The 26,145-nt window shown below is 41.8% G+C and overlaps 2 protein-coding genes across 3 annotated transcripts in view; one reads left to right on the forward strand and one right to left on the reverse strand.

Moving 5' to 3' along the window:
- The window catches only part of LOC121595708 (E3 ubiquitin-protein ligase TRIM9), a 118,086-nt gene that overhangs the window by 18,922 nt on the left and 73,019 nt on the right, over nucleotides 1-26,145 (reverse strand). Inside the window, exons 2-7 of one of the 2 annotated variants that reach the window (XM_041919883.1) lie at nucleotides 14,576-14,671; nucleotides 13,967-14,098; nucleotides 13,584-13,685; nucleotides 7,696-7,855; nucleotides 5,068-5,100; nucleotides 589-728 (exon numbers count right to left, since the gene is read on the reverse strand). In XM_041919883.1, the coding sequence (XP_041775817.1) occupies nucleotides 589-728; nucleotides 5,068-5,100; nucleotides 7,696-7,855; nucleotides 13,584-13,685; nucleotides 13,967-14,098; nucleotides 14,576-14,671 (663 nt within the window). The remainder of the gene's footprint in view (nucleotides 1-588; nucleotides 729-5,067; nucleotides 5,101-7,695; nucleotides 7,856-13,583; nucleotides 13,686-13,966; nucleotides 14,099-14,575; nucleotides 14,672-26,145) is intronic. The other variant, XM_041919884.1, reaches the window with a different exon arrangement.
- LOC121595709 lies at nucleotides 17,661-19,488 on the forward strand. Its single transcript, XM_041919885.1, has 3 exons — nucleotides 17,661-17,769; nucleotides 17,864-19,090; nucleotides 19,193-19,488. The coding sequence occupies exons 1-3, from the start codon at nucleotides 17,722-17,724 to the stop codon at nucleotides 19,397-19,399; spliced, it is 1,482 nt and encodes a 493-aa protein (XP_041775819.1). The 5' UTR covers nucleotides 17,661-17,721; the 3' UTR covers nucleotides 19,400-19,488.

The following is a 26,145-nucleotide window of genomic DNA, read 5'->3' on the forward strand; positions in this document are numbered from 1 at the left end:
CTGCAACACTAGTTCACATCAAAGACATCCGGCATCCAGCCGGTTGCCGGCATTCCGGCAGCAAAGCTTCTCGATTACATTCAAACATCAAGCAGAACACGTTCGCAAACCGAAACATTGTCCTTTGTAAATAAATCCCCATTGCCATCTCGAGCCATCGTGCCCTGGAGCCTTGCTGGATGGTGCTTGCTTCTACCATTACCACTCGTAAGCGATCAATCCAGGCGTCGTCGTAACAGTGTGGTTTTAAAACCACCAGAATTACAAAGCCGACTGCCAATCGTAAATGCCTTACCACCGTCGGACGGGATCGTCGTTTTGTCGTTGGAATGACTTTTCTTACTCTTTGCCTCATCATCACACGCCGTGCATGGAAATGCGCCGTGTGTATGGAAAGCGACAGAACCCGCCCCTCCCCCCGGCTGCTGGCATACCGAGATTAGAAGAAGCATCTGTTTCTGATGTGGTTTTTCCTCTTTGTTCCCGTTTTGTCCGGCGGGCAAGTGCAATACTTTCAGCCACACTGCACTGCACTGCCCTGGCGACCCGATACTCCAATTGAAAGATGTGCAACCCGGCAACACTTACCCGAAACTCGCCACCATTGCCGTCGTCCAGCTCCAGCACGTATCCTTGCACGAACGAGTGGCTTGGCGCCTGCCATGCAACAGTTACCGAGTTATTTTCCGCCGAACAGTCCTCCGGGATGATGACGGGTGCTAGGGGCACTGTAGAAGCAACAACAACAACAACAACAACAACAGAAAGAACATTAGCAAACGAGCGATGCTGGGTAAGGAGGTGAGGAGGCAAAGATGAATTATTTAAATTATTAAGCATATCGAAAGTATCCCGTGTCTCGCTCGGCACTCTCGCTATGGGGAGTCGACGCATGAGAGAGCAAGCGAGAGTAGCGTGCCGGGGAAGAAGCTTAATGGAAAAACCGTGCGAATCGAGGCGGAATGGAATGGCAAAAAGTAAATGGAGCAATTAAAATTTAACGTAATCATAAATACATGAAAACTATGCTTGCCGAAGAGGAAAATCCTGTCGGCATGGTTGTTGCCTTTCCGCTTCCCTTTTTTTTTTTTGTTTCACGCCAACAATGCCAACATTGCGCGATGCATTGCATAGCAGATCAAATAAAGCTCGGGTCAGACAGAATGAAATGCACAAAAAAACTGATGGAATTTTTAACGAATTGCGTTACATTGAAGCAAATTTCGCATTACATTTTCGAAAATTAAGCTTCAACCGTTGCTGAAATAAAGGTACATCGGTTCTTTTTGCCAGAATATCAGTTTTTCAGGAAAATCCTGTAAACTATCAATTTATAAAAAGTTCATTTTACTTCTCAAGAAAAGAGTTATTATCTCATACTCTTTACTCTTCAAGCAAAAATATGAATTGGAATAATAATCTATAAGCGTTAAACGGTTTGCTCAAATGATCTACAGCGCTGTTGTGCGCATTGCATACTTTTAGGCGCTTATAACAATGGTGGTAATAAAATTTGAAAAATAAACCAAATTTACGACAAGAAAATATTATTTTCACAAGCATTTAACACACATCAACAGTATCAATAAACGAACCAAGCTACTAAAATCTAATTGGCAGCTGTTTGGTTTGACACCAACACCATGCCACCAATAACCCACCACCGCACAATGTTGCAAAATGTGAAAACTCTCAACAACTGTAACTACCGTATACCGTGTGCACTGCCGCAAGGTTCGTGCATGTGTGGTGATTGAATGCAGTGTTTTCTGCTGCTGACGGCTGCAAGTGCTTCTGCATATGCGATATGGTTCAATAATGACCGGCCAATAAATCACCCACCAGCCCGAGCGCGACCCGAGAGCCTGACAGCTCTAACAGATGAAGTGCAAAAAAATGAGTGTGTCCGCACTGAATATTTTGCACAAAATGAAGCACACACTTGCACAGAAGAGTGAAAATAGTAACAACAACAACATCACACACAAAAAACAGCAGCATTGCTTTACACATAAAACACACCCCGTACGAACCAGTAGGGTTTTGGACCAGACCGGCACCGACGACGAGAACGCTTTTATGCATGGCTGTACTACAGTTGATAGCTCGTAATACGCACCAGTTACCCACTAAGTGGCAAGCAGTGTACACAGCAGTGTGCAACAATGTCGTGTAACTTCACACTTTATCACATTCTGGGTAGGACGACTGGGTGCATAGGATGCGTGTATGTAAAGCGTTTGCCCTGGCATCGTTTGCCCTGGCATCGTTTGCCCTATCTACCGGGACACACTTACGCAGTTTTGCACCACACCTCCAGGAAGCGAAAAAAGCGGTGGGTGTTTTCTTTTTTGATGAGCATGCGAGCCCTCCCTGTGTTGTTATCTGTCCGGGTGTCACCAGACCGGACCCGAGACACGAGGGCTATTCCGGTTAAGCCGTACGAGAGTGTTACAATTTTGGGATTGCAGGAAGGTAGCATGAAACAACGTAGGCAAAAAAAACTGCAACATTTTCGGGGCATCGTACCGTTTACAGCTTTCGTTGAAGTATTTGCTCCGTGTGCTTCTGACCATAGTTGTCAAATCGATACCGATTAGTATCTCAAATCACACCGTGCTGCTGCGCAACCTCTGCACTAGTTGATGTGTGCTGAAAAATGATGCTGCGGTATAGCAACGTAGCAACCACAGAAAAAAAAACTCCATTTTGCGTGTGTGTCTGATAAGACTAGAGCAGTTATACGCTTGTAACAAAAAAGAAAAAGCCTACAAAACTCTCCAATAGTGACACTAATCGGAGAGGTATCCTACCGCGTAGCGAGTCCTTTTCGATGACACAAGGCCTGCAACTTGCTTTGTGCGCATATTTGATCGATGGAGCTTAACGGTTTTCGATACCGTGGCCAATGGTTCACAGGTGGGTTCAGACGACCACAATCAGTGCGGTTTTGCCGGAAACAGGGATTTCGTCCAGCGCGTAGAACGCATTTTCCACAAAAAATAGGAACACTTTTGGGGAGATGCACATCATGAGCAGCGAAATGCTATGCATACAAAATGCTCCATAAATGTTTAAAAATTACGATTTTACTATTTGTTATAAAAAAATTAAAATTAAATACAAAAAAACGCAATTTTTAAATATCATCCATTTCCCGTAATTTTAACTTAAACTGATTTATTCGATTTCGATGCATCTCAGGCCACATTGAGGGAACTTCTACGTCTAGCTCGGTTAACAAATTAGTAAACGTATACAGTGTTATTTATTATGAAAAAGCTGAGTATGTATATGCATATTTACCCGTATAAACCAAATAAGTTTGATGGGTTTACTTTATCAAAAAAAAAAATTAAACAAAATGAAATGTTTGACCCAATTCTATGTGAATTGTTTGATTTAAAAAAATATGTTTGAGGTATGTTTGAAGGTATCTTTTATCCAATTTTCAAATCGATAAAGCCTAAACAAGCCAAATACCCTCGTTCAAAAGGCCCATGAACTAACAAAAGAATGTTCAAATATGTTATAGCAGAACTCGATTAAAGCAGCACATACAACACATGAACTCTAACAATTGCTAACAATAAACGCTTTGAATAGGTGTTTAAAATGAACAAATAAGTAAACAAAAGTCACGTGGCGTGTGCACCCCGAGATGCTGCTGTGCTTCAAAGCAGCTAACAAACATGTCTTTTGTGCACACTTTTGTGAATAAATCCCGATCACCACAGTCGCAGAGTATCGATTCATCGATTCAGCTAAATTCACCCATTCACCACCGCGGCTTAGAGGGTGACAATTTAGCTGCAGCAACGACAACAATAAACACGACAGAAGAAAAAAAATCCAGCGCCTGCGTTTGAATCAGATTTGCAAATTGAATCCAATTTAAATCGAGGACATTCGGGTCTAATTTTCGAGAGAAAAAATCCCCCGGGCCGGCCCAGTTTGTTTGTTTGCGCAGCCCACTGTGCCAATGTTGACGACGCGCTGATCGAATTGCGGACAAAAAGGGAACACAACACAAACATCCACTGTACCCTTTCCTATCTCACAGTGTGCGAGTGGGTGTCAAGTGGGTGTTTGTGTCCACAGAGGCATCCCACGCACGCATACCCTTCCTACCCCATCCAAGTTCGATATTCTGCTCCCTCACGGACGCTACCCTTACTGCACATCGAGGGGTATTAAAGGAACACGATCCTCGCCGCCCGATAAGAGGATCCGGGCGCCTGTCCCTGGTACTGCGATGTGTACCAGCAGGCACGGCCTGCACAATGTACGGAAAACACTCACTGGAAAGGATGTTTTTGTTGCGCTCAAGTGTTCTTGCCGCAATAACGTCACCTCGCTGGCGGATGGCTCCCACCACCGTGAAAGCCAAACGCACACTCAACTACGATGATAAAGCCTATACTATAGAAGCGTTCGTTCGACAAGCGTGCCTTCGCACCGCCTGATGGATGGAGTAGTGCATCCCAGGATTTTCCCCGTACTGGGACAAAGAAAATCGGTATCTGTCGCATTTTCTGTCCGTACTTTTTTCGAGCGCCCGTAATGCCGCACCTAACCAATCGGTTGCCAAGGATTAGGCAACACGGGGAGCAAGGTTGTAGAATGAACACTTGCAAGCTTAGTTAGCAACAGTGGTGCTTGTAGTAGCGAGCGCCGCAAAAAAAAGTGAGGATTAAATTGTTTGTTATATATGAAAAAATACGTGTAGAAAAGTTGCGCAATTATGAAACATCAAACTTGAAAATTGTATGAAATATGAACAATAATTACTAAAAATAAACATAACAACGTATTATGTTGTACAAAAGAAAGAAATATTCAAAATTATCCTCATTTTAAAGTAAAATAATGTAAAATACGTCCAATACACCATTTGAACAAATAAAACAAATCAGTTCAATGATTAATTCATGTCACAGACGGGACAAAAATAAAAATAAAAATAAAACATCACACGCACATCGAAATCAATCAACACAAATCCAAAAATGGAATGAAAGCGAAACAAAATCGGCTTTATGTGTTTTATTTATTTATTTTTCTCACCTGCCGGTAGCCGTTCCTCGCCCTCCTTGGCGGCTGCATGTAGCGAATGAGGAAGAATAAGAAGGGGAAAAAAGATTCAGTTAAGATTCGATTACCATACACCACACCGTCGTTACGCGTAACGCATCGCGTTGCGCATCGTATCTTGCGTATCATCGTACTGTCTCTACCGCCGCCACACTTTGGCCGTGATTGCACTTTTCATCAATGATCGCGCGCGCTCGGTGCAATTAACGTATCCGGGGGGAGCTTTATGTGTGCACGCGGTTGGTGTTGCCGCCGTGTCGTATTTTTCTATTTTGGTATTCCCTCCACAGTACGATTTAACATTCGTTGTCTCTGTAACAGAGCATTAAAAACCCATTGAGCCTCTGCGAACGGAGGTCGGCGCACGCAGGCACCAGTTGTGCCACCAGCATATGTATATGCCGCTACTTCACGAGTTAATTAAAATTCAACTCCCATTCGTGCACGGCCGCAAATTACCGGTGCCGCCGAATGGCATCGACGAAAATGTTTGAAGTCAGCGGACAGCGGAGGGAACCGACGGGCGCCTCCTGTCGGTGATCCGGCCAGGATCGTTATTAATAGTGCATTTCACGACGGGTCGAGAATAATTAATGCTCACGTTTCTCACCTGTTTGAGCGTTGTACAGCAACAAGAAGGAAAAATAGTTGTTTTATTTAAACTTTGTTAGTTTTAGTGGCTGGAGGAGGCATGTTGCACCATGTTGGAATGACCATAACAGGCAAGCAGTTGCCTCATTTTGGATACGGTTAAACCATCCATTACAGGGATGGTAAGCGAAAGGAAACGACAAGATCATCGGTTCAGTTCTAAACTTGATCGCGTTGAAGAACGAGCTGCACTTTTAAAAAGGCCAAGCAAATCTCAAAAAGTTTATCATTAGTATCGTTTCAAACGATGATTAGCAATGTGTCTTTCGACATTTATTATTATATATTGGAATGAATAAATAATATCTTTCTATGGCCATGATGCGGTGTTCGGTTTCCGGTTACTTTTTTTTCTTTCTTTTGCACAATTATTCTAAATATTTCAATTGATTATCAAATTAGAATAAGAAAACATATGTAGAATAGAATATTGTATACTATAATATGTGTTATCTCTAGAAAGTACCCACGACCTCGATCCGATTCCGGCTATTGTTTATCCGATTCCGACTCGGGCAAAATCGCAATCACTAGTTCTGCCGGGAGTCGAAGTTGTCCGCAGTCGTCCAGTGTAAGCCGAAGTCGTCCGGAGTCGTATTCGGGGGGATGCATTTCATTTCGTGGTGTTTTTTCCTCGTTCGTTTCGTTTCGACTCTGGACGAGTCTGGACAAATCTGGACGACTCCGGACGACTCCGGACGACTCCGGACGACTCCGGACTACTCCGGACTACTCCGGACGACTCCGGACGATTCCGGACGACTTCGGACGACTCTGGACTACTCCGGACGACTCCGGACGACTCCGGACGACTCCGGACGACCCCGGACGACTCCGGACGACTCCGGACAACTACGGAAGACTCCGGAAGACTCCGGATGACTCCGGATGACTCTGGACGATTCCAAACGGCTCCGAATAATGCTAAGCGAACCTGCCTTCCGGAGTTGATTCCAAATTTTTTGAAGTCGGATCGGAGTCAACTCCAGTGTATGGCCAATTTTACCCATCACTAATTGCATTAGTACCCATGCACTAATTAATCCAACTTTTGGCCACTTGGAGGATTAAATTTGAAGTATACCTATATTTTATCATCAATTTTCACCTCATTCAGTACTCTTAAATATTATTATTATTATAAATTATTTAGGCAAAATAGAGAACCGATATTACAAAAACTGATAGTGAAAATACATCAGAGGATCTCAACAATACCAAAAAGTCAGAAGCCACTTATCTCATTTTACTATTGCACCATATGATACAAAATGATGAGTAAATCAGGGATGAAAATATTGTTTGATATCACAATTGTGACAATATATATAACAAAATTGATGCTGCTATTTCTTGGAGCTAACCAATGACAAATCATCTTGTTTGTACCACAATATGTCACAACAATTGTAGCGCAACTACAAGACAACATATTACCACATTTGTGATAAATGATGATGATTTTGGAGTATCGTTTACAAAAACACTTTGCTCTACACATTCTTAACAGAAAGCACAATTTCTGTTCCGAACACAAAAATCTGTGAGCATTTATATCATTCAAAACACGATCACCTGACAATGCCAGCGTACGCTATCGGAAGTTTCTGCATTATTTACCTTTAACATAATTCAGCAGCTTGAAATGCTAACCAGTACCGTACTGTACCGTAGCCCCATCGTTGGCTGCGTGAGAAAATCTTAATTTTGTCTTTAATTGAGCACGAACTATGCAGCTCGTGCATTCGGGGTTTCGTCCCAGCGTGATGCCTGCGTGCTGCATAACACCTTGAATAAATTAATTCCACCCACCCCGAGCGCAGGCGACCCGCCTGACCGGACCTGGCCATGGCTCTGCTGCGCGTGTTCTTGTGTGGTGAAAGTCACGCCATTCGCCCACTTCCCTACCTACCCAAACATCACCCTGCTGTTCCTGGGACGGATACTTACGCTTCATCTGAATGAAGTTGAGATTATCGATGGCGCGTATCACCGACGAGTCGTCGAGCGTGAGATCGATAATTGGCGATACGCGTGGGGCCGCATTCGTGACCTCCTGGTGCCAGGTCATGTCCGTGTTGGCGACGCGGTTAATTAACATGGAGCCCACCTGCCAGACGGGAAGAAAAGGGAAGAAAATGGAAATTGGTAAGATAAATACACCGCAAACAACGTACGAAAATGGACGGCTAAATGGATCCTACGGGGTACGCACGGAATAGAATCATCAAACGGAACGGGACCGACCAGATGAGTAATGTGTTTTCAGTTTTCCAAACCCTTGCTCACACTTGACCCCTGGTCCGTAATGTGGCGCTTTGTGTCGCATAAACGGATAAACCACGAACTCCGTCGGGCCCTGCTTAGCGAAAGCGCTTTATGCACCTTGCCTCGGTTTTGCACAACTGCAACCGACGCCACCGGGGAGTAGTGTACAGCAAACGCTAGGAGATGTCTGTTACGAGTCGATGTCTTTGCGACTTTGATTTATGTCTCAACCTTTTCAACCGCTGACCTCCAGCGCCAGCGAGGTGTGTTAGAGCATCGGTTTGCGATTGTTTCGGAGGGAGACGTGCTATGCTATTCACCTAAATTTTCGATCACACCAATCACAAGCAGGCCCGGCCGAGAAGTAACGGTGCGAAGCTACGGTGTCAAAAGTAAATGAAGTTGAGAGCCCGTGGCGTTGCCAAGAAGCCCATATTTGGGGGAGGCGTTGAAAATGTCTGTCAAATGTTGTTAGCATTAGAGAAGAGGACGGGAATGGGGGAGGAAACGCAGTGGATTGGGGTCCGATCGGGTGAGGTGTTGTATCACGAGTCCAATTCCTAATGCCGTCATAACAGCACTTGCTTTTTTTAAAGCCTCTGAATTTATGTTTTGTGCTGAAAGAGGCCGTGCCGTGTTGGAATCGTTTCTGAACTTGCTTTAAACCACAGACAGGATTTTCTCACAATAAATCAAGACATTTAAGCGCAGTCGAATGACGAATTGCAGTGCATTTCTATAAAAGTTCATTGCGGTTTGAATGTGTTCATTAACGAGATGTGCGTGTCTATCCAAAAACAGGGCTCTTCAAAGCGCACTGTGTTGAGTACAGTGTTCCCTGAAAGTTCTCATATTGCGTTGTTCAATGTAGTGAAATGAACAGATTCAAGTAACTTTAAAAACTAAAACACAATAATACTATATGATTGTTTCCGAGTTAGCTAAGCTCACGAGATGTTTTTCAACAGCTATCTTATAATTTTGAGAGCAGAACTATTGAAAAATATCTCGAGAGTATTCGCCTAATAATGAGGCCCTTTCCGTTTGAAGTTCGTAGGCTGAAATTTCAGCCTGTCAGCTGTTTGCATTGTATAGCAGTTTTCGGGCAGCTATCTAAGTGTGTATAATAGACAGGTGGGCTTATCCCAAGGTGTATGAATTTAGAAGGCTAATTTTTATCGCTTCTGCTTATGAATAAAGATTTTAAGAGTGTTTTGAGTATTCGTCAAGTCTCAAGAAAGCTTGTTTGAACAAAAATGTTCACCCATTCTGTTAAAAAGTGATATTCAAGTTTGGTTTACAAAAACATACTATGAGACCACCTGGACTACATACACATTGATTCTAGATTCCACCACGTCATCTCTTTGATGCACCTTGGGGTAAATGTAAACAACACTGTGTTTTCGAGCAGGCACTCGAATCTAATTCTAGCTTTGAGGCTAGAATAATCTAGACTGAAAATTGCAGGCTAGTTTTTTGTGTGGTTTTGTGTGGAGTGTTTACATGATTTCAGCCTCCAACTGTCAAACTCCATACAAAAAACTGACTATAATCGTGAAGGGCCCCAATGTCCACAATCGATAACAACACACCTCAGAGTCAAACACTATACATTGATCAGACCATAGGTCGTAAAATGTTTCAGTTAATCCTCCCAAAAAAAGGCAGGAACAAATTAAAATGAAGTTATTTTCATTTAGTATTGATCTCACAGCAATCAGCAAAATATGTTTCTTTGATGAACAACTAAGATATTGGCAACGATACTTCATACAAATATTATAAATTGTGATTTACAGTTGGATTCGTTAAAGTATAAAAAAAATTGTTCATAAAACATTTGTCTTATTAATTTCTTTCTTTGATAACATTATTTGCATTTGAATGATGCCTTACATTACTGTGTTTTAATTATTACAATACGATAAAGTAAAGGCTATATTCTATTTGACTTGAATTTAAATTTATTTTATGTGTGAAAGATTGAAAGTTTATCCTTTTGAAGCACGGGTAAACATTTTAGTAAAGCGCAGTCTGAGTTGATGTATTGACTGTTAAAATGTGCTAAGCTAGTGGGTCTAATGAGGCCTGTTACCAAAAATTTATTATCAAAAACATGGCATTACATTGTCAGTAACATCAAAGGGAGTGATCATTCTTCAAATAGCACTCCACATTTTCATAAATAAAATAATTCTCCAAACGACCACAATCACACTCAAAAGAGCATAATTCATAACTGCTAAATAGCGGAATTTGTGATGAATTACGCATAATAATGTCACCCTTGGTTGAAGCATTCAATGCAAAGCATAAATCCCTATCCTAAATCCTTCGTCCCCCGGCGAGTAAAAGCGCCGAGTAATTAAAGTGCCTAATAATGTTTCCTCTGCTAACGTTACGCTTCACCAGGGCTCAAAAGCCCCAACGTACATAAATGGTACGGGTTTTTGGCGCGGCATCGAAAACCACAAACCGACAGGCGGCACTGCTGGGCGGGCGGTCGATTGACCACAGAAATCGATTGCCACATACCGTTTTCAAAGAGCACACGATGAACGAGCGATGGACGGCCATTAGTAGACTGGACGCTCGGTGACTGATTAAGCGGGAACCGTGACTTGCGGTAGCGGTAGTTGATAGGCTGCCGGCCGTACCTTTACACTGCCCTTGCAACAGCACCACACCACCACTGACACCTTCTGGCGCAGATGCATTTTGGAAATTTCTCCCGGGGATTCGCGTCCATTCGCGGGCAGTACACACCCGCATCCATCGGCGAGAGGGGGCTAATGGTTTGTAATGAAGTGAAAACCGTGAAACTGTTTGTAACTGTACCGTGGACCCATGTGCCAAATTCATCCCAAAGGTATTTATGCGTTATTAGTCATTTTATGGTTTAATTCATGATTATTGAATGCCATATGAAACGGGTCGCGATGAATAAAATCCCTCACATGGCTGTTCCACCGTTGGCGTCTGTATACTTTTCGTGTAGTACCAGCTACGGTTGAAGCCAAACAAACTGAACAAAATTAAATGGAAAACAAGCCAGTTGTTGAGACTAGGCATGTATTTGGGAGGCGGGAAGAAAAATCCAGCTGTGTTTGTTCAGCTGCATTCACACCCGAGCGCCCCGCATACAGCATCCATTCATGTACAATGAGCTCCAATGTAAAATGAATATCAGCCACCAGAGTAGTGAAACATTGCTCTTTAGCACCTCATAAATCTATTCCACACACACACACACAACGAACCGGGGTCCATTGTGTTGTGGTGCGTTTTTGCTGGAGTGCTTTTATCTGTTTGCTAATCGAAACCGGAAGGACACCTCTCTATATCTCTCCCTATTGGACATTCGGCCTTTACGATCGGATTATTTCTATCACTCGAACGAATTGGCGTACTGTGGTGGATCGATTATTGCCTGTTTTTTTTACAGTTTGTCACAACCCAGCTAAAAGATAAAGGGAATTAAAAATGCATTTTAATTAGTCGCAAAGTTGGGGACTTTTCCAGCAAACGCGTGGTACGTGGGACCACCATTTGTTTGTACTGTTCGTGTTTTTCCCTCAACAGGGCGAATAATGATAATGCAAGCCGCTTTACCAATGATCACCACAAATAGGGGATTATTCATTGATGCGGTGGTTCATATACTAGTGGAAAGGATGTGACCATTGTTCATTTTATTTAAATTTTCTAAAGAAAAACTTAAGGTAAATGTTACTTTTCTATCGTAAAATGAATCATTTTAAACACAATTTTCCAAAAAAAAAATCATCAGATACTTCAAATAAAACTGTTCCACTCTTAAACTTCCCGTTGGAAGGGAAAATTCATTGTCTTCTGCATCTGATGCCCATCCACCCCATGGATAAATGGGCAAATTCCATCCCCGTACAACAAACCATACGCGCGGATGCGGCGGTCCACTTCCTTCCTGCTTTTCCAACTGTACAACACTCATTTTTCCATCAGCTGCTTTGATGTGATGTGGCAAAATTCCATTTACCAAAAAAAAACCCCATACGCATACGGAAGATAAACTTTTCCGCGGTAGTGCCCGCAAAAAAATACCAACCAATTTCACCCCAATTTATTCTTCCCCGTGGTACACACTACTACATTGGATACGCTCGCGCACATCCTTGCGTGTGTTGTTTAGCTCCAAAAGTGAAATCGTTTTCCGGTCGGTTTCGGTTTGTATTTTCCGCATTTCGTTGCGGATACTAAACTCTTTATCACAAAAAAAGAAAAAAAAAAAGCACAACCACAAACCATCCAAAACGGAAACCATCCGTGCTCGCTTCGCTGGTAGTGCAAACAAATACAAATGGTAGGGAAACTTGTTTTGTTGTTGAGCAAAACCAAACATGATCTTTGTGAGGTGGCCAAAAAAGCGAGGCACTACAGTACCAGTGTATAAACGAAAACTGAACAATGCAATGGATAGTAGAAATTATACATTTGTTTTTTGGCATAAAAGTACCATGAAATTGTATGATACAAGTTTGTCAGACTGTAGACAGACAGAGTTGTTTGAAAAAACCGCCTTGTATTAAAATAAACATTTGGTGTAATAAAAAATTAACTCCATCGTGTGTAGATGGCCTGGAATGAACATACAAAAAATCGATTTTTAAAGCTAAAGCTTTCAAAGCTCCACCTATTTTTACATACAAAACACAACTTTAAAAGCCCTCTGTTTCGTCAAACTCCTTTGTTTTCGTATATATTCTTTAAAAATAAATAAAAAATGCATCGAATCGGCTCCATCGGCTGCCCACTGCTGCTGGCGCATGCGATTTCATCAAGCACATCTTAAAAACAAACAGAACCGATCATACAATAAATGTTATTTTTGCTAACCCCGAACGTCAAACAGACCGCTCTTTCCCACACCTTCACTTCTGTGTCCAACGAGTGCGCTCTGAATATTTTATCGTCATTGCTTCGTCGTCCTTTTGCGCGCCAACGCGCTATCTCGCTATCGGGAACCATCGCTACAATGCCATATTGGTTGCTGCAGGGGCGACGACGACCGTCGACCAAGTTTTACTGCAATGTTGCAATCATAAAATGGCATCGAAACGATGGCGTTTGCATCCGCGCGGGATTAAACCGTTTCGTGGCAACGCTTCAACTTGACTGCGCTGTTTAATGTTGGTAAGGCAAGGGAGCTTTTTATTTAAAATGTATCAACGTACTTGTTTATTTGTTTCATACAAATAGCCATGTGGAAGGTAACCACTCTAATATTATATCACACACATCAGTTATAATATTTTGAATAAAAAGCCTTGTAAATAAACTCAAGCTCATGATTATTAATAAAAAATTACCCAAATTTGAGTGGTATTAGGTTTGGGAACTTCACAGGATAACTTAACAGGAACCTTACCGCAAAATTGAAACAAGTTATTAGTACTTGGGGACATTAAGTTGAGCAAAATACATTTTCCATTTCACATTTTTAACAACACAAATCCTTTTTCAATAATAATTACAATAGAAACATTTCAGATATTTTAAGGTAAAAATATATTTAAAAAATACATTACCTGCAAGAATGCTGCACTATCCGTTTCCTTCAGCGCTTCGATGCAGAACTGAATGAGGCCAGTAGTTTGCTGCAGCTTCCCTGTACAGCTTGCCTGTTGATCCTGTGGGTACGAGCAAAAGCAAAGTTATCGTTATCGAATATCAAATTATACATCTTCTCCACTACCTAAAGTGCTAAACTTTGTTCGTCCCTCATGAAGCGTATCTGCTCATGCGATTGTGATCATTCATTAGAGCCGTGTCCGTTGTTAAACGCCACCCATTTGTGGCGGCCGACGCGGGTACACATGCAAACGTTACGTATCGCAAAATCAAAGCGATTACCTCCCCCTCCTCCCCCCCCACGCATCAAAGCTCGGGTTTACAGCGAAATCAATCTTACCTTTAGCGTGCGTATTTTGGCTTCCTTATCGCTTCGTATTACATCGAGCAGGACGTCCCTTCGGGCGTTAATGGCCGCTATCAGCGCTTCGCACTGTACCGTCACCAGCCGCTCGAACTCGATGCACGAATCCTGCAAAATAGGGGAGGTAAAGGTAAAGTGAGTGGAGGTTTTTGGGATCCCATCCCATCCCCCCACCGGAAAGAATGCGTGTGTGAGTCAGGGTCGATTTCAAGGCGGGGTGAGAGCACGGGTTAGCGCTGGGAAAAGCACACGTAGCGCAAGCGATTTTAGGCCGTGTAGCATCGAAGGATCGAAGAACAAAGGACCAGACCCGGGCACACAATCCGGGGATATCCTTTTTCAAAAGAGCGGAAACGATGAAGCTTTTCCGGGCACTCTTCCCCGAGCCGCCAGGAAACAAAACGGGCCGATTATTGTGCCATCGGCAGGAAAGGATCGACTTTCGCGGATTTTCCAACGAACGCGGGAATAAGTTACTGTTGGTTATTACGCGCGGCGTGAGTGGATATGGATGGGATGTGGAATTTTGGGAAGTTGATATTCGGGGTGGATTTAGGCCGGGGTTTATGTGTGCAGCTCGCTTACCGTCACTTTATCGCTCATTCCCTTCAGTCTTTGGATGAATTCCGTTGTCGAACGCGCCTTTTCCGAGAGCTGCTGTAGGTTGTGGGATAGTTCAGTCTGTGTGGGAAAAATGGAAAAGGAGAAAAACAGTAAACATTAGTTACTTAAGATATTGCAACTAGAATTTAGTACTTTAAGATATAGAATAGTGGAATAGTGGAAGAGTAAACATATCCTACAAGATAATTTTATGCTAAAACCAATTAGAAATCATTATAGGATCTGTACAAAATCAGCATAGGAACTCTCTTTCTCGTGATTACACGTTGCACAACTCAATTAGCTTCAGGGATTAAATTACCAACCCCAGACCTTCCCAACGAAGGATAGCATTCCCAAAACTGCATCCCGGTCGCAAAAGAAAGGATGCATCATCAACGGAATGTTTACCTTCCCACCCAACGCTGAACCCGATGATAAAGACTGATTGCAACCCATTGAGAACACTTTCAAACCATTCATTTTAATGAAGGTTAGTTAGCTTGTGCCCGCCAAACGTAAGCATTTTCTGATTTCCTAAAGAACCTACCCATCAGCGCATGATGCTTTCCGAGCCCTACCACCGATAGGCAAAGGCCTTACCGGTAAATGGTTTACCAACAACAAGAGAGCGCATCCCAGCGCCGGCTGTGCGCCTGAAACGAGTAATTAAGGTGCCAGACAGCATCAATAAAATTAGACCAGCAGCACACAGGATGCCTTCCCAGCTTCCATGACGAGTCGCGCTGGAGCAATCCTGTGCCCTGTCAGAACAGAAAGTCCCACGTCCCCAGCCGCTCGGGAAAACCTCAACCCTTACAACAGTCGCTGAGCCATACGCTTGCAGACATTAATTTGAAATTACACGCAACTGATATTGCGTCTACCACCGGGCAGGGGGCTTGGGGCGTTTGTAGCGAAACAGACGCAGGCTGTTGCGTACATGTTAGGAAGAATGTTCCCCTTCCTTCCCTCTATCTAGAGGGAACTGATGTACGACTACCCCAAACCACCCAAACAGAGGGATCTCGACAATGAGTGAATGACATCTGCTCCGTGCACTTGAGTTGACTCCGCTTGACGGAAGGGTAGACCGAGCACAACCGTTCCGGGAAGAGTCCCTAATCTCACTGATCCGTACGCATCCAGGCTGGTGGAAAGTGCACGGATGCTTACACTCGACCGAACACACTCTTGAATTAACGGACGGTTGGAGTTTGTGCACATTCTTCCAGACATGTACGGGTAGAAACAAATGATACAGCTGTTCTCACCTAATGTAATACATGCGAGTGCATGGTTCATGTCAAAAAGATTTAAAACAAAACAATCATTTTCTGCGAATGAGTTACAATTATGCATGTATAGCTCTTTTGTAACAAATTGCTCCGTTAGAATAGCTGAGGTTTTATTGAAGTTTTTCACGCATCTTTTTATTGCCTCGTATTAACGTTCATTAATTTACATGATAACAACCTCTAGACCACAACAAAAAATGCTGCAAGCATTGTGTCGCTTGAATGCATAATGGAGTTTTTTATCTTTGAAGCGCATCTAACAGTAACGAAAGTCCCAAAAGAATTTAGATCAATGACTACGGAGTAGCGCTTAATTCGGTGAAAACATTCAGCCACCTAGTAAAAACTGGAACACGACCCATCGCCAAAGATAAGGTATCTGTGTGGTATCTGTGTGTTCGCTAGAGTCGGAAACCATTCTATTCCAAACGCCACAACATAACTGTATATCTCCCCACATTTAACGTCATTCAGTTCTCATGCCCTGAATGATATCTATCACTAAGACACGAGAAAACGCATCAAAATATTCAAGCGTGGTTTGTTTACAGTCTTTTTTTTATTGCCGCTAAGAACAACTTTTCTGACACACTAACACCGCTAACGAATGAAATTTTTGCTAAAATTATTCACAACATTACAACGGAAAGACAAAACACAAAACAGCCGTAGCTAATGGGTGTGCTGCTGTAGTGGTAAAAGGTGCCAAACCATCCGAATATCGGTGTCACATGAATAATAATTTGTGTTTGCTTGGCAATGAAATTATACAAAATGTTAAATTCACTTCGTTCATAGTAGAATGAGGGGACACCGATTTTTCACCTCGCAGCAACGGGATTGTTCGCCTGTGCTTGTAATATTCGTCGTTGTTTCTAGCTAACCTGCTTACTTTTTTGATTTCTTCAAGTTGAATGAAACGATTATAATTTTACACAGGGAACGGTTAGCTGAAGACTTCTCTCCTCCAGTAACATTATAGCTTATTACAATAAACCACTCACCACTTGAAAAATTCCTTTTTCAATCTTATCTTAAGCCTATTAACCTTGCAGTTTGTCTAAGGTATGGTGCTAAAATATAATATCGTGCTTCGACGCGCACCCACTGAAGCTCTGTGAGCGGGAGGAAGAAGTTCATTCCCAAACAAAATCCAGATCCTACGTCCAGATTTTTTTTCTCCACCCGCTTTCGTCATTGATAGAACCATTTGCACAACTGAAAGAAGACATATTTACACAAATGATTTGAAATACACCTAACCCAGTGGGTTACAGCGCATGCGAATAGTTCGTGTACGCATATCGGTCCCTGTTCCTGTGGCCACTGAAGCCACCGACCTACAGCCAGACAGAATCTGTTTGTTATTTATTGGTTCAATGTTATAGACGATATGTTTTAATATCTTTTTTTTTTACAAAGCAATAGTCTCTAACAGAAGCCAACTACAATTCGCTACAGTTAAAAATATAGAAAGTGCGTGAATTCGCAGCTGTACAAACAGTTTTGCTTTTAACGGCAAACTGGTCAAGTTGATGTAGTAGTGCAAAAAACATCAGGAAGAGCTTCATATGGACACACCTTGACGATTAAAAAAAATAGAATAATATGTTCAGTGCCATTTTGTCCTTTCTTTCGTAACATTCAGAGGACGGCTCTTGTTCTGGAGCACACACTTCGATTCGCATGCCCACGAAAGATCTGTTCTCGCTCGAACCTTATTTGCACAGGTGACAGAAGGCAGCTATATCTGGCATTTACCTATATAAATGAGTTCTCCCACCGTGAGGGAACCAATAATTCTCAGTTATTCGCCATTGACGCTGCACAATGGCACGACTAGGTGTGTTTCTTCTGCTGTGCTGCGTGTTGCTCCAGGTAATGTCACAGCCCGCTAACGCTTATCTCGGTGCCGTGCCACACTTAGCTAAACGGCTTTTCTGGTCTATCCATCTTCACACTACATTTGCAGCACACGTTTGCCGCCCCGCGTCCAGAGTTCGGTTCGATCGGTACGGTCCAGTCCAGCCAGACGATCAGATCCACCGTGAACAGCACAACGCCCCAGTTTGCAGCGATCGACGATAAGAATAATGTTGTGCTACTAACCAATTACACGCTTTTCGCCGAGGTGCTGCCCTTAATGAAGGATCTCGGCAGCAACGTCACAAAGTTGGGAACGACTATCACCAACGTAACAATCGACGCTATACCGAAAACGGACGGAAATTATACCGCCGTGTTTACTCCGATTTTTAACAGCATCCAAGCGTTTCTTACTTATATCGACACGGACGTCAACAGAACGCGTACCACACTGTACAACCGGCTTGGCGATGATATCAACGTGCTGTTTGGCGACGGTTTCGGCAACATGCGCAAAGCACTCGTGATGGTTGATGCCGCTTTCCGGCGCTTGCAGGGTGCCATTACGACCGCGGCCGTCAAGAACGGCAGAGCACAGGTCGATGCGTCCATTACGCTGGACATCATGATTGCGGTGAGCTTCTTGAAGGCGACCGTATCACCGGTCGAGTACATCGTGCACTCCACCATCGAGAACATCGAGTTTGCCGACACGTACCTCAACGATCTGGAGTTGCTGACGGTGCAGTTCAACAGCGATCTCGTATACTACCTGTCCGAGTTCAACAGCACGCTCACGGACTATGGCGAGGTGGTGGTCGAGTCGACGGACTATATTAAAAACGGCTGGAACGCTGTAGCGGCCAAACTGCCCAATGCCACCACGACAATCACCGCCCTGCCCGAGTACAACCAAACTGCGACGGCGCTGGCACAGTTCTCCAGCTCATTCTCCGAGCTGTCGAACATGACCGCCAAGATAGCGGAGGGTATCGTGGAATACGTGAACATTTCGAACACGTACCTCACCGAATACACGCAAGCTTTAGTGCCACGGTCGTACGCATCCATTAACTACCTGTTTGAGATACTGATTGGCGGTGGCGCAAACTCACGGTTCTGCTTCTTCAAATTTTCGCCCCTACTCTTGAACTACTACGCGCTGATCGTCACCGATGTGGAGGTGTGCTTCATCATCGAATCGAACCGTATGTTCGTTCTCTCCGATGTGGCATTCGAGGTCGGACGGATCATCCTGTTCGATGTGGAAGATCTGATCGACAATTTGACCTTCTGCAGCAAGCAGAGCTCGCCTGCCCGCTGCCTTGCCGCCGTAAGTAGTTTGCCCGACCACGTTGCAGCAGACGTGCGCTAAATGCAATATTTGTTTTTTGGGAGGTGTGTTTACTGATCTATTTTTGTTTTCGTCGCACAGATCGGACCGTACTACGTGGCGCTGGCGGAGAAAACAACCGCTAAGCTGGGCTTCCTGCTGAAGTATGGAGCTGCCGAGGGAAGGGCCAGCATCCAGCGTCTGGGCAGCTGCCTGACCACTAACAAGCTGAAAAACATGCAGCAGCTCATCTCCGCCACGGAAGATATTGCGGATTGTCACGTCAATGGTCCGGAAATTCCGATATAAATTACATGTAATAAGCCCAAGGTGTGGTTTTATTCTTGACAGCAAATATAGCTTATAATCAGCATAATGTAGTATCGTTGCGAGACTGTCGTGGTGTGAATTGTGCGGTGTTTTCTATTTGTATTAATTTGCTAACGCTTTCGGTTGTGGTTGTACGATAAGCATTGCATACATTTAGGCGCATATGAGCGAACAAAGCGTTCGGCAGTAAGGAGCTTGCAGCAAAAAATGAATTAGCTGACGTATCGCCCCTATGTACGTTTTATTTTCACACTTCACACTTAAGCTACACACAGTTGAAAGCTACCCTCGTTTTATGAAACATCAATTAAAATCCCTTCATGTTCTGTGACCTATTGTTAAAGTTCTACGAATTGAAATGAAACCAAGGTTACAAAATGTGTCTCTACCTTCGAGCGCACTGGGAGTAAACCTTGAATTACGCTCGGTGTTGCGTCGAATGGAGTACGAAATTTGAGATTCATTGGCTCGAACGGTGCCTTTAAAACGACTCAAGTATCAATCACAATTTGAGCATTTCACTACACATTGACGACGAATGTGGTGGTAGTGGCTATAGATTTCCATCGCTCGACGATCCCTCGAAATAATACATTATCAATCAAACAACAATTTGTACCAAACGTGTTTTGTTTACTTTCCTTTCTGCTTCAGCTAGCGCTCAAATAAATGACGAACGAAAATGATTCCAAGAAGCTACTATTGGCCCAACAAAAACTGCTATGCTGTCCCTTCTTTCTAATTAGGACCAGCATAGAGGAAAGATTTTAGGCATCTCTGTTACACCCTCATTTAACTGGACGCTATGCCAGATGATTTACGACCTACCGCAGCAAACATCACCGGAAGCTACCGAGCAAAGTCCCAGAGCCGATTGGAAAGGAAAAACACACCGTTCTGCTTCTGGTTCGTGCTGCCGGTTGTTTCACTAACAAACTGTCCCACACAACGCTCCTGCTTTTGTAGTCAATGTGTTGAATGAAGTTGCTATTTTTGCACCCGCATCAGCGAAACCCAACGTGCACCAGTGAATATGGTGCACTGTTTTACTGCAGTAGCGATGCATACAGAATTATTAAGTGAGAAACCCTCAACTAATTCGTTTCAAGTGTAAAAAAAACTACTTAGACCCGATAAACACCAACGCCTGTGTTACCGAACACTTGTCACGGAGAGGGCTGCGGCGCTCTAGAACAAAAACACAAATGAACGGGAAACCCATTAGTCAGCATACGGGGCTCTCACGGTACGGCAGGGTGTGTATGTCTACATGCAAGGAATCAAATTTTGCGCCATTGATTAGAAGATTTACGAGCACCGAGCGCTGGAGAACCATCGTGGACACCGAAAGTTATTTTATCGCAGCGAAATGAACTTCCACGCCAACGACCTTTGCTGGATGATGCGATAGCATGGGACCGACTAGCGCGATTTTGGACATTCCGGAACTGGGTCAAACCGTTAACGGCCACTAGAGGGGATGAATGCAGTATCATAAACTAGATTTCAGCAGGAGATTAACAGAAATCACTAGAGAAATGAGGTATAATAAGGTATGTTATTCAAGATATGTTTTACATTTTGCTGATTTTATGGAATTATGAGAAATGCAGAAGATTTTTTGTTTGATAAATAAATGGTATTTGTGTTATATTTATACACAAGAACCCAAAAACTAGAATGGTATTTTGGTAAGGCTGCATTTGCAATAATAAATTATATAATCTTAAACTTAAAGCATAGCATAGCCAGTCTTATCGAACTTAAAAATCAATAAGAGGTGGTTCATTTGTATTGACAACAATCACCACATCGTTAATCACTTTAAACTACATATTGAAATTAAGTTATTCGTTGAAATGTCATTTCAAAGGTCAACGTATTAATCTCAGAAATCATTAGTTGGGCTACGTTTTGCGATGAAATTGCGCTAATTCTTTAGCTTTAATTGACTTCAGATAAAATCAATAAAAACAAATACTCAATACATTGAACTCTTTCTAATCTGATACCTCTCCCATTTGAGAAATCTTTCTTATTTGACAATTGTTGACAGCCACTTGATTATCCGTTTTTGCCCTTGTAATTTCAAAAACCTCTGAAATTTGTGTCCGAATTTTTATAAAATTGGAACATTTGGAACTGTAAAACATGATGATAAACATATTTCTTATCTTATGCCTAACGACTATCAGATGTTACAATTCATTGTGATTACTTTGACTGCTCGTTCAAACCTCACTAGAATCATGAAAAACGCCTTTTACAACCTGTAAAGTGTTTTTCAAAAACCAGTGCCGTTTATATCCATTCTGTAAGCCCCATCGTTTGTAAACTCCTTTCCTTTTTATTTCTTTCTCAAGCATAGTATTTTCAGCTTTTGGTTGAATACAAACAGCTTGAAATTGAATTTTGTTTCACTTTCAAAAACTTTACATTGAATTTATCCTGGCAGAGGATACGCTTTGTGCGGGAACACCTCCAAACAAGCCAAACCAGCCAAACAGGTTAGGCACAACGCACAATGCTTCGTACGTACAATAAAATAATAAATTGATGTATGATGGATATCGTTAAAACTTGTGCTAATGATTGTTTTATCGCTGCATTGCCCCGAATCTACATACAAATGCAAAGTCGGAACAACAGTTTCACACTCAGCTCGCCCACCGCCACCACAGTGATGGAGAGGAACGGTTTTGGGTAAACTTTTTCATCCATTTTTCCCCTCCTGCAGCCCACCAGGAGCAGTAGGAGAAAAAGAAATCTTTTACCGAAGCGTGACAGGCAAAGTTTTTAATGGTTTGAACTCTTGCCCTTTTGCCCGATGCCCCCCCCCCTCCCTCTCTCTTCACTGTTTAGCCCTTTTTTCTCTCTCTCGTTCGCTCACATACGCACAACACTCCCTCTTGTTGACGCTGATCACCCGCCGCACACGAGTCAGAAGCCAACCAGAAATGGCACAAAGTTTGGGCAGTTAATGTGAATCTGTGAGCCATTCAGCAAAACCCTCATTACCTCGATAAGGATAATGGTTTTGTGCCACGTTTCTTTTGCCTGCCAACACCCCCCCCCCCTCCTCCTCCTGCCTTCACCAGTGTGTTTCGTTTTAAACGTATTAAACTGTGCTATTTCCGGAGAGACTTTCGGAATAGAGTGTTTGTGCGAGATTGGATGAGTGGTTACAAATTATGATAAATCGTAGATGTAGGCGAGGACATTCAGTCTGTGATCATGTGGGCTTATGGGCTTCACACGAGAAGCGGCTACATTTATTCATGCGTAAAGATCCTTCCACTGCACAATGGGCATTTGCCGGGATGAAATTCAAAAAATCAACTTTGTAATAGCGCCATTCCAAATAATAGGTTATAATACTAAGGGTTAAACTAAGAAAAATACCAAATATGAGCTCTTTATCTTTTCTGGTTCTCTAGAAAAGACCTTTCAAAGTCGAGATTTGTTAAAAAAACGCAGAAAATTTTTCACTTTTTTGGAAAACTTTGAACCTTTGTAACTTTTTCAAATATAATCCGATTTTGATAAGTTTAGACATTTTAAAAAGGATATTTAGTCAGCTTTAAAAATACATTAAAGATTTTGAGTTAAGTTAATTTTATGCAAAAATAAACGATAATAACTGAAGAAACTTCCTAAAAAATTTCATCATTTTAATTTTTGACATGATGCCATTATTGAAGTGGCGTAGAGTGGCGTTGTCTCATATATGTCACATAATAGTGTAATATATATACTATCAATCTGTGAAGAAATATTCTGCGAAAGTTTGCGAACGCGAATTTCATTGAAGTTTTTTCACATCAACTTTTTCTAAAAACAGACACATGCGCAACTAGGCGGCTCCATAGGAGCCTAGTGTAGCGTATTTAGTGTATTCTACAAAACTATATTCTACGTGATTTTAATTTCCATTACGAAGCTGTGTATCTTAGTTTCAGCTCATGTACTTATCTAATATGTAAATTTCTATTCTAACCTAACTTTATTATTAAATATAATGAAGCAAATTAGAATCAAATAACTTTTGGTCCTACTCCAGATTATAGACGGATGTAAGGAAAATAATTCTGAAATTATACGCATAACAGGAAAACGTTATGAATGCACCAGCATCTATTGGCGCTTTGGGAGAAGAACTCCCAAAAGTCATGACAAACTAAATATAAGGATATAGGGGAGTATGCTACAAAGAATATTTTACAAGAAAGAAAATGCATCCAGAAGGACATTTTGTATAATGAGCTGTATTCCTCTGATTCGTTAACCAATTCAATATCAGTAGCTACACGCACTAAAACAAAGACAGAGTTTAACTTTACTAATGAAGTAAATACTTTGTTTGTAGCTATCGTTGAACTCTGCTTTTTCGGATAGTTGTAAAACCAAGAACATACAATTTTTAGTTTTATTACCCCTTCTGAAGGCAGTACAGGACTTGGAAAAGTATAGGATGAATATTCAAAGACTAACAATATGAGCTGCTTTTCATGACGAATTTGGGAACTACTTTATTTCAATGTACCTGCTCTACCGAATTATTTAAATGCCTTTATTCATGTCTCTAGAAATGTGAACAAGACGTCAGAAGCTTGTAATAGCATCCACCTAAGTTGTGTATGTAAAATTTTAATATTTGTACTACCTGTGAGTAAAAGTGATGAAAATTAGCTACAATTGTCCTATACAAAACAGAAAATATTATCTTATTCAAAATTATTATGTTTTGTTCATATATTATAAAACATTACAGTATATTTTAATATGGTTTATACTGTTAGAAACAACAAATACAAGAAAAAAACACACAAAATTAATAAAATTAAGCAAAGGTCCCTTAAAACACTATTTTATGTAGCGCCACCTGGTGGTATGGATGCGAACTACATATAAAATGTTATTTACTATCATAACTCTTTACTACAAACGATAAAAACAAACAATTTCTGCAAAAATAATTTTATCCCGAAATTTGTTCTAAACTGCCCATTGTGCACTGGGTGTTTGTCTTTATGCTCGAACATTATGATTGCACGCATAAAGTGGGAAGTGTTCCGATATAGTGGTAGGTCAATGACATTGCAAAACTCATCAAACATGGTCGTTTTGCTTGACTGGAAACTGTAATTTACTATCAGCAAGCGAAATGCGCGCGCCCGCTTTCCTTGATCGCTCGGGCTCGCACGACTACATTTAGTTGTTTGCACATGGCAGGCGATCGGCATCTTCTACGCCTTCATTTATGTTCTGGAACTGCTACTGAAGCATAACGGGTGCTGTCGAGCGATTTATTTGCATGAGAGACTTTTTGCAGGGTGTGGATGTGTGTGTTATGGAATGTTAAGACGGCGGAAATGAGATTTGTCATAAATGCACATTATTAGATGTGTTTTAAAATTATTATATCTTCAAAAACTCTATAAATGTATTCAAATAACTAGTAATTAATGATAGGAAAGTTGTCCTAATTTATTTTGACAGTCATAATGTGCTCTTTGCCTTTGTATAGGGTTGTTTTTTAAATCGCTACAATAGTTCGCTTAAATCGATTCTAATGTATCCAACGAAGACAGTGAACATATCCGTGATAGCTTAATGCTCATTGCTGATACTCAATGAAAGTGTGTCATGATATGCCAAATACGACATCTGAGTGCTTGGGTCAAACGCGATACTCTGACTGACATGCTGAGCTTAATGCCGTCACAAGCATGATCATTGTGAACAGTGCTGCCATATGCCACTGTTTCTGTCACCAACACTCATGACTGAAACGAAGCTCAAATCAGCTCACGCACACAACTGAGATGATCAGAGGTAAGACTCAAACAGTTGGTGGACCAATCACATGCTTGATGACATTTTGTTTCTTACCCAGCTCTTGGTCACTCACTTGGTCACGACATTTTCTGCTGGTGATAATCACAACATTCTTAGAATATACTTGGCATGTCCCAAGCAGCAAAATAAGCATGCTTTCTCGCTCTGTCTGGTTTGATGGTCTGTCGAGTCAAACAAACCGAGAAAACATGCTCATTTTGTTTCTTGGACCCAATCGCAAGCACCGCATATCTCTCATGACTATCGTGATGATCACCGAGAGAAAATGTCGACCAAGTGACTGACCAAGAGTTAGTTGCACAAAAAGTCACCAAACATGTGATAGTCGCAACAACTGTTTGAGTCTCACCTCTAATCATCACAGTAGAGCTCGTGATGCTGACATTACTTTGTTTCAGCCGGAATTTGTCATGACTAGAGAACTGATCATAGTAAAAAAAGTCATCACAAAGTGACTGACCAAACGATGGTCACTAAAATGTCACGAAGCATGTATTGGCCACACCAATCGTTTTGAGTATCTGATTATCACAATTGAGTACGTAACGCAGACTTGGATTTTGTTTCAGTCAGATTTTTTTTTTATGACATTGACAGTGACATTTTTCAAAACTTTATACACATATCGTTATTATAACTTAACCTTAAATGAATAAAAATAATTATTATTATTTAATTATACTTCTTATTCTAAAAAAAATCGAATTGAGTTACTCCTTTCGAATTCTAAACATTAAACAAATAGATCAGATGAAAACATAAAAACAAGTGATAAATAACTCGCAACCTACTGTATTTAGCTCACCGTACAAAAACTTAGAATGTTTCAAAAGATTTCCCATTTCCAATTGGTTACCATACCATAT

Source organism: Anopheles merus, chromosome 3R, assembly GCF_017562075.2.
Source record: "Anopheles merus strain MAF chromosome 3R, AmerM5.1, whole genome shotgun sequence".
Taxonomy (NCBI): Eukaryota; Metazoa; Arthropoda; class Insecta; order Diptera; family Culicidae; genus Anopheles; species Anopheles merus.

Bases quoted from the DNA above. Each gene is read 5' to 3' on its own strand.
- LOC121595709 (XM_041919885.1), top strand. From the start codon at position 17,722: ATGGCACGACTAGGTGTGTTTCTTCTGCTGTGCTGCGTGTTGCTCCAG. The intron at 17,770-17,863 runs GTAATGTCACAG...CTACATTTGCAG, and splicing joins TGTGCTGCGTGTTGCTCCAG to CACACGTTTGCCGCCCCGCG. The intron at 19,091-19,192 runs GTAAGTAGTTTG...TTCGTCGCACAG, and splicing joins CTGCCCGCTGCCTTGCCGCC to ATCGGACCGTACTACGTGGC.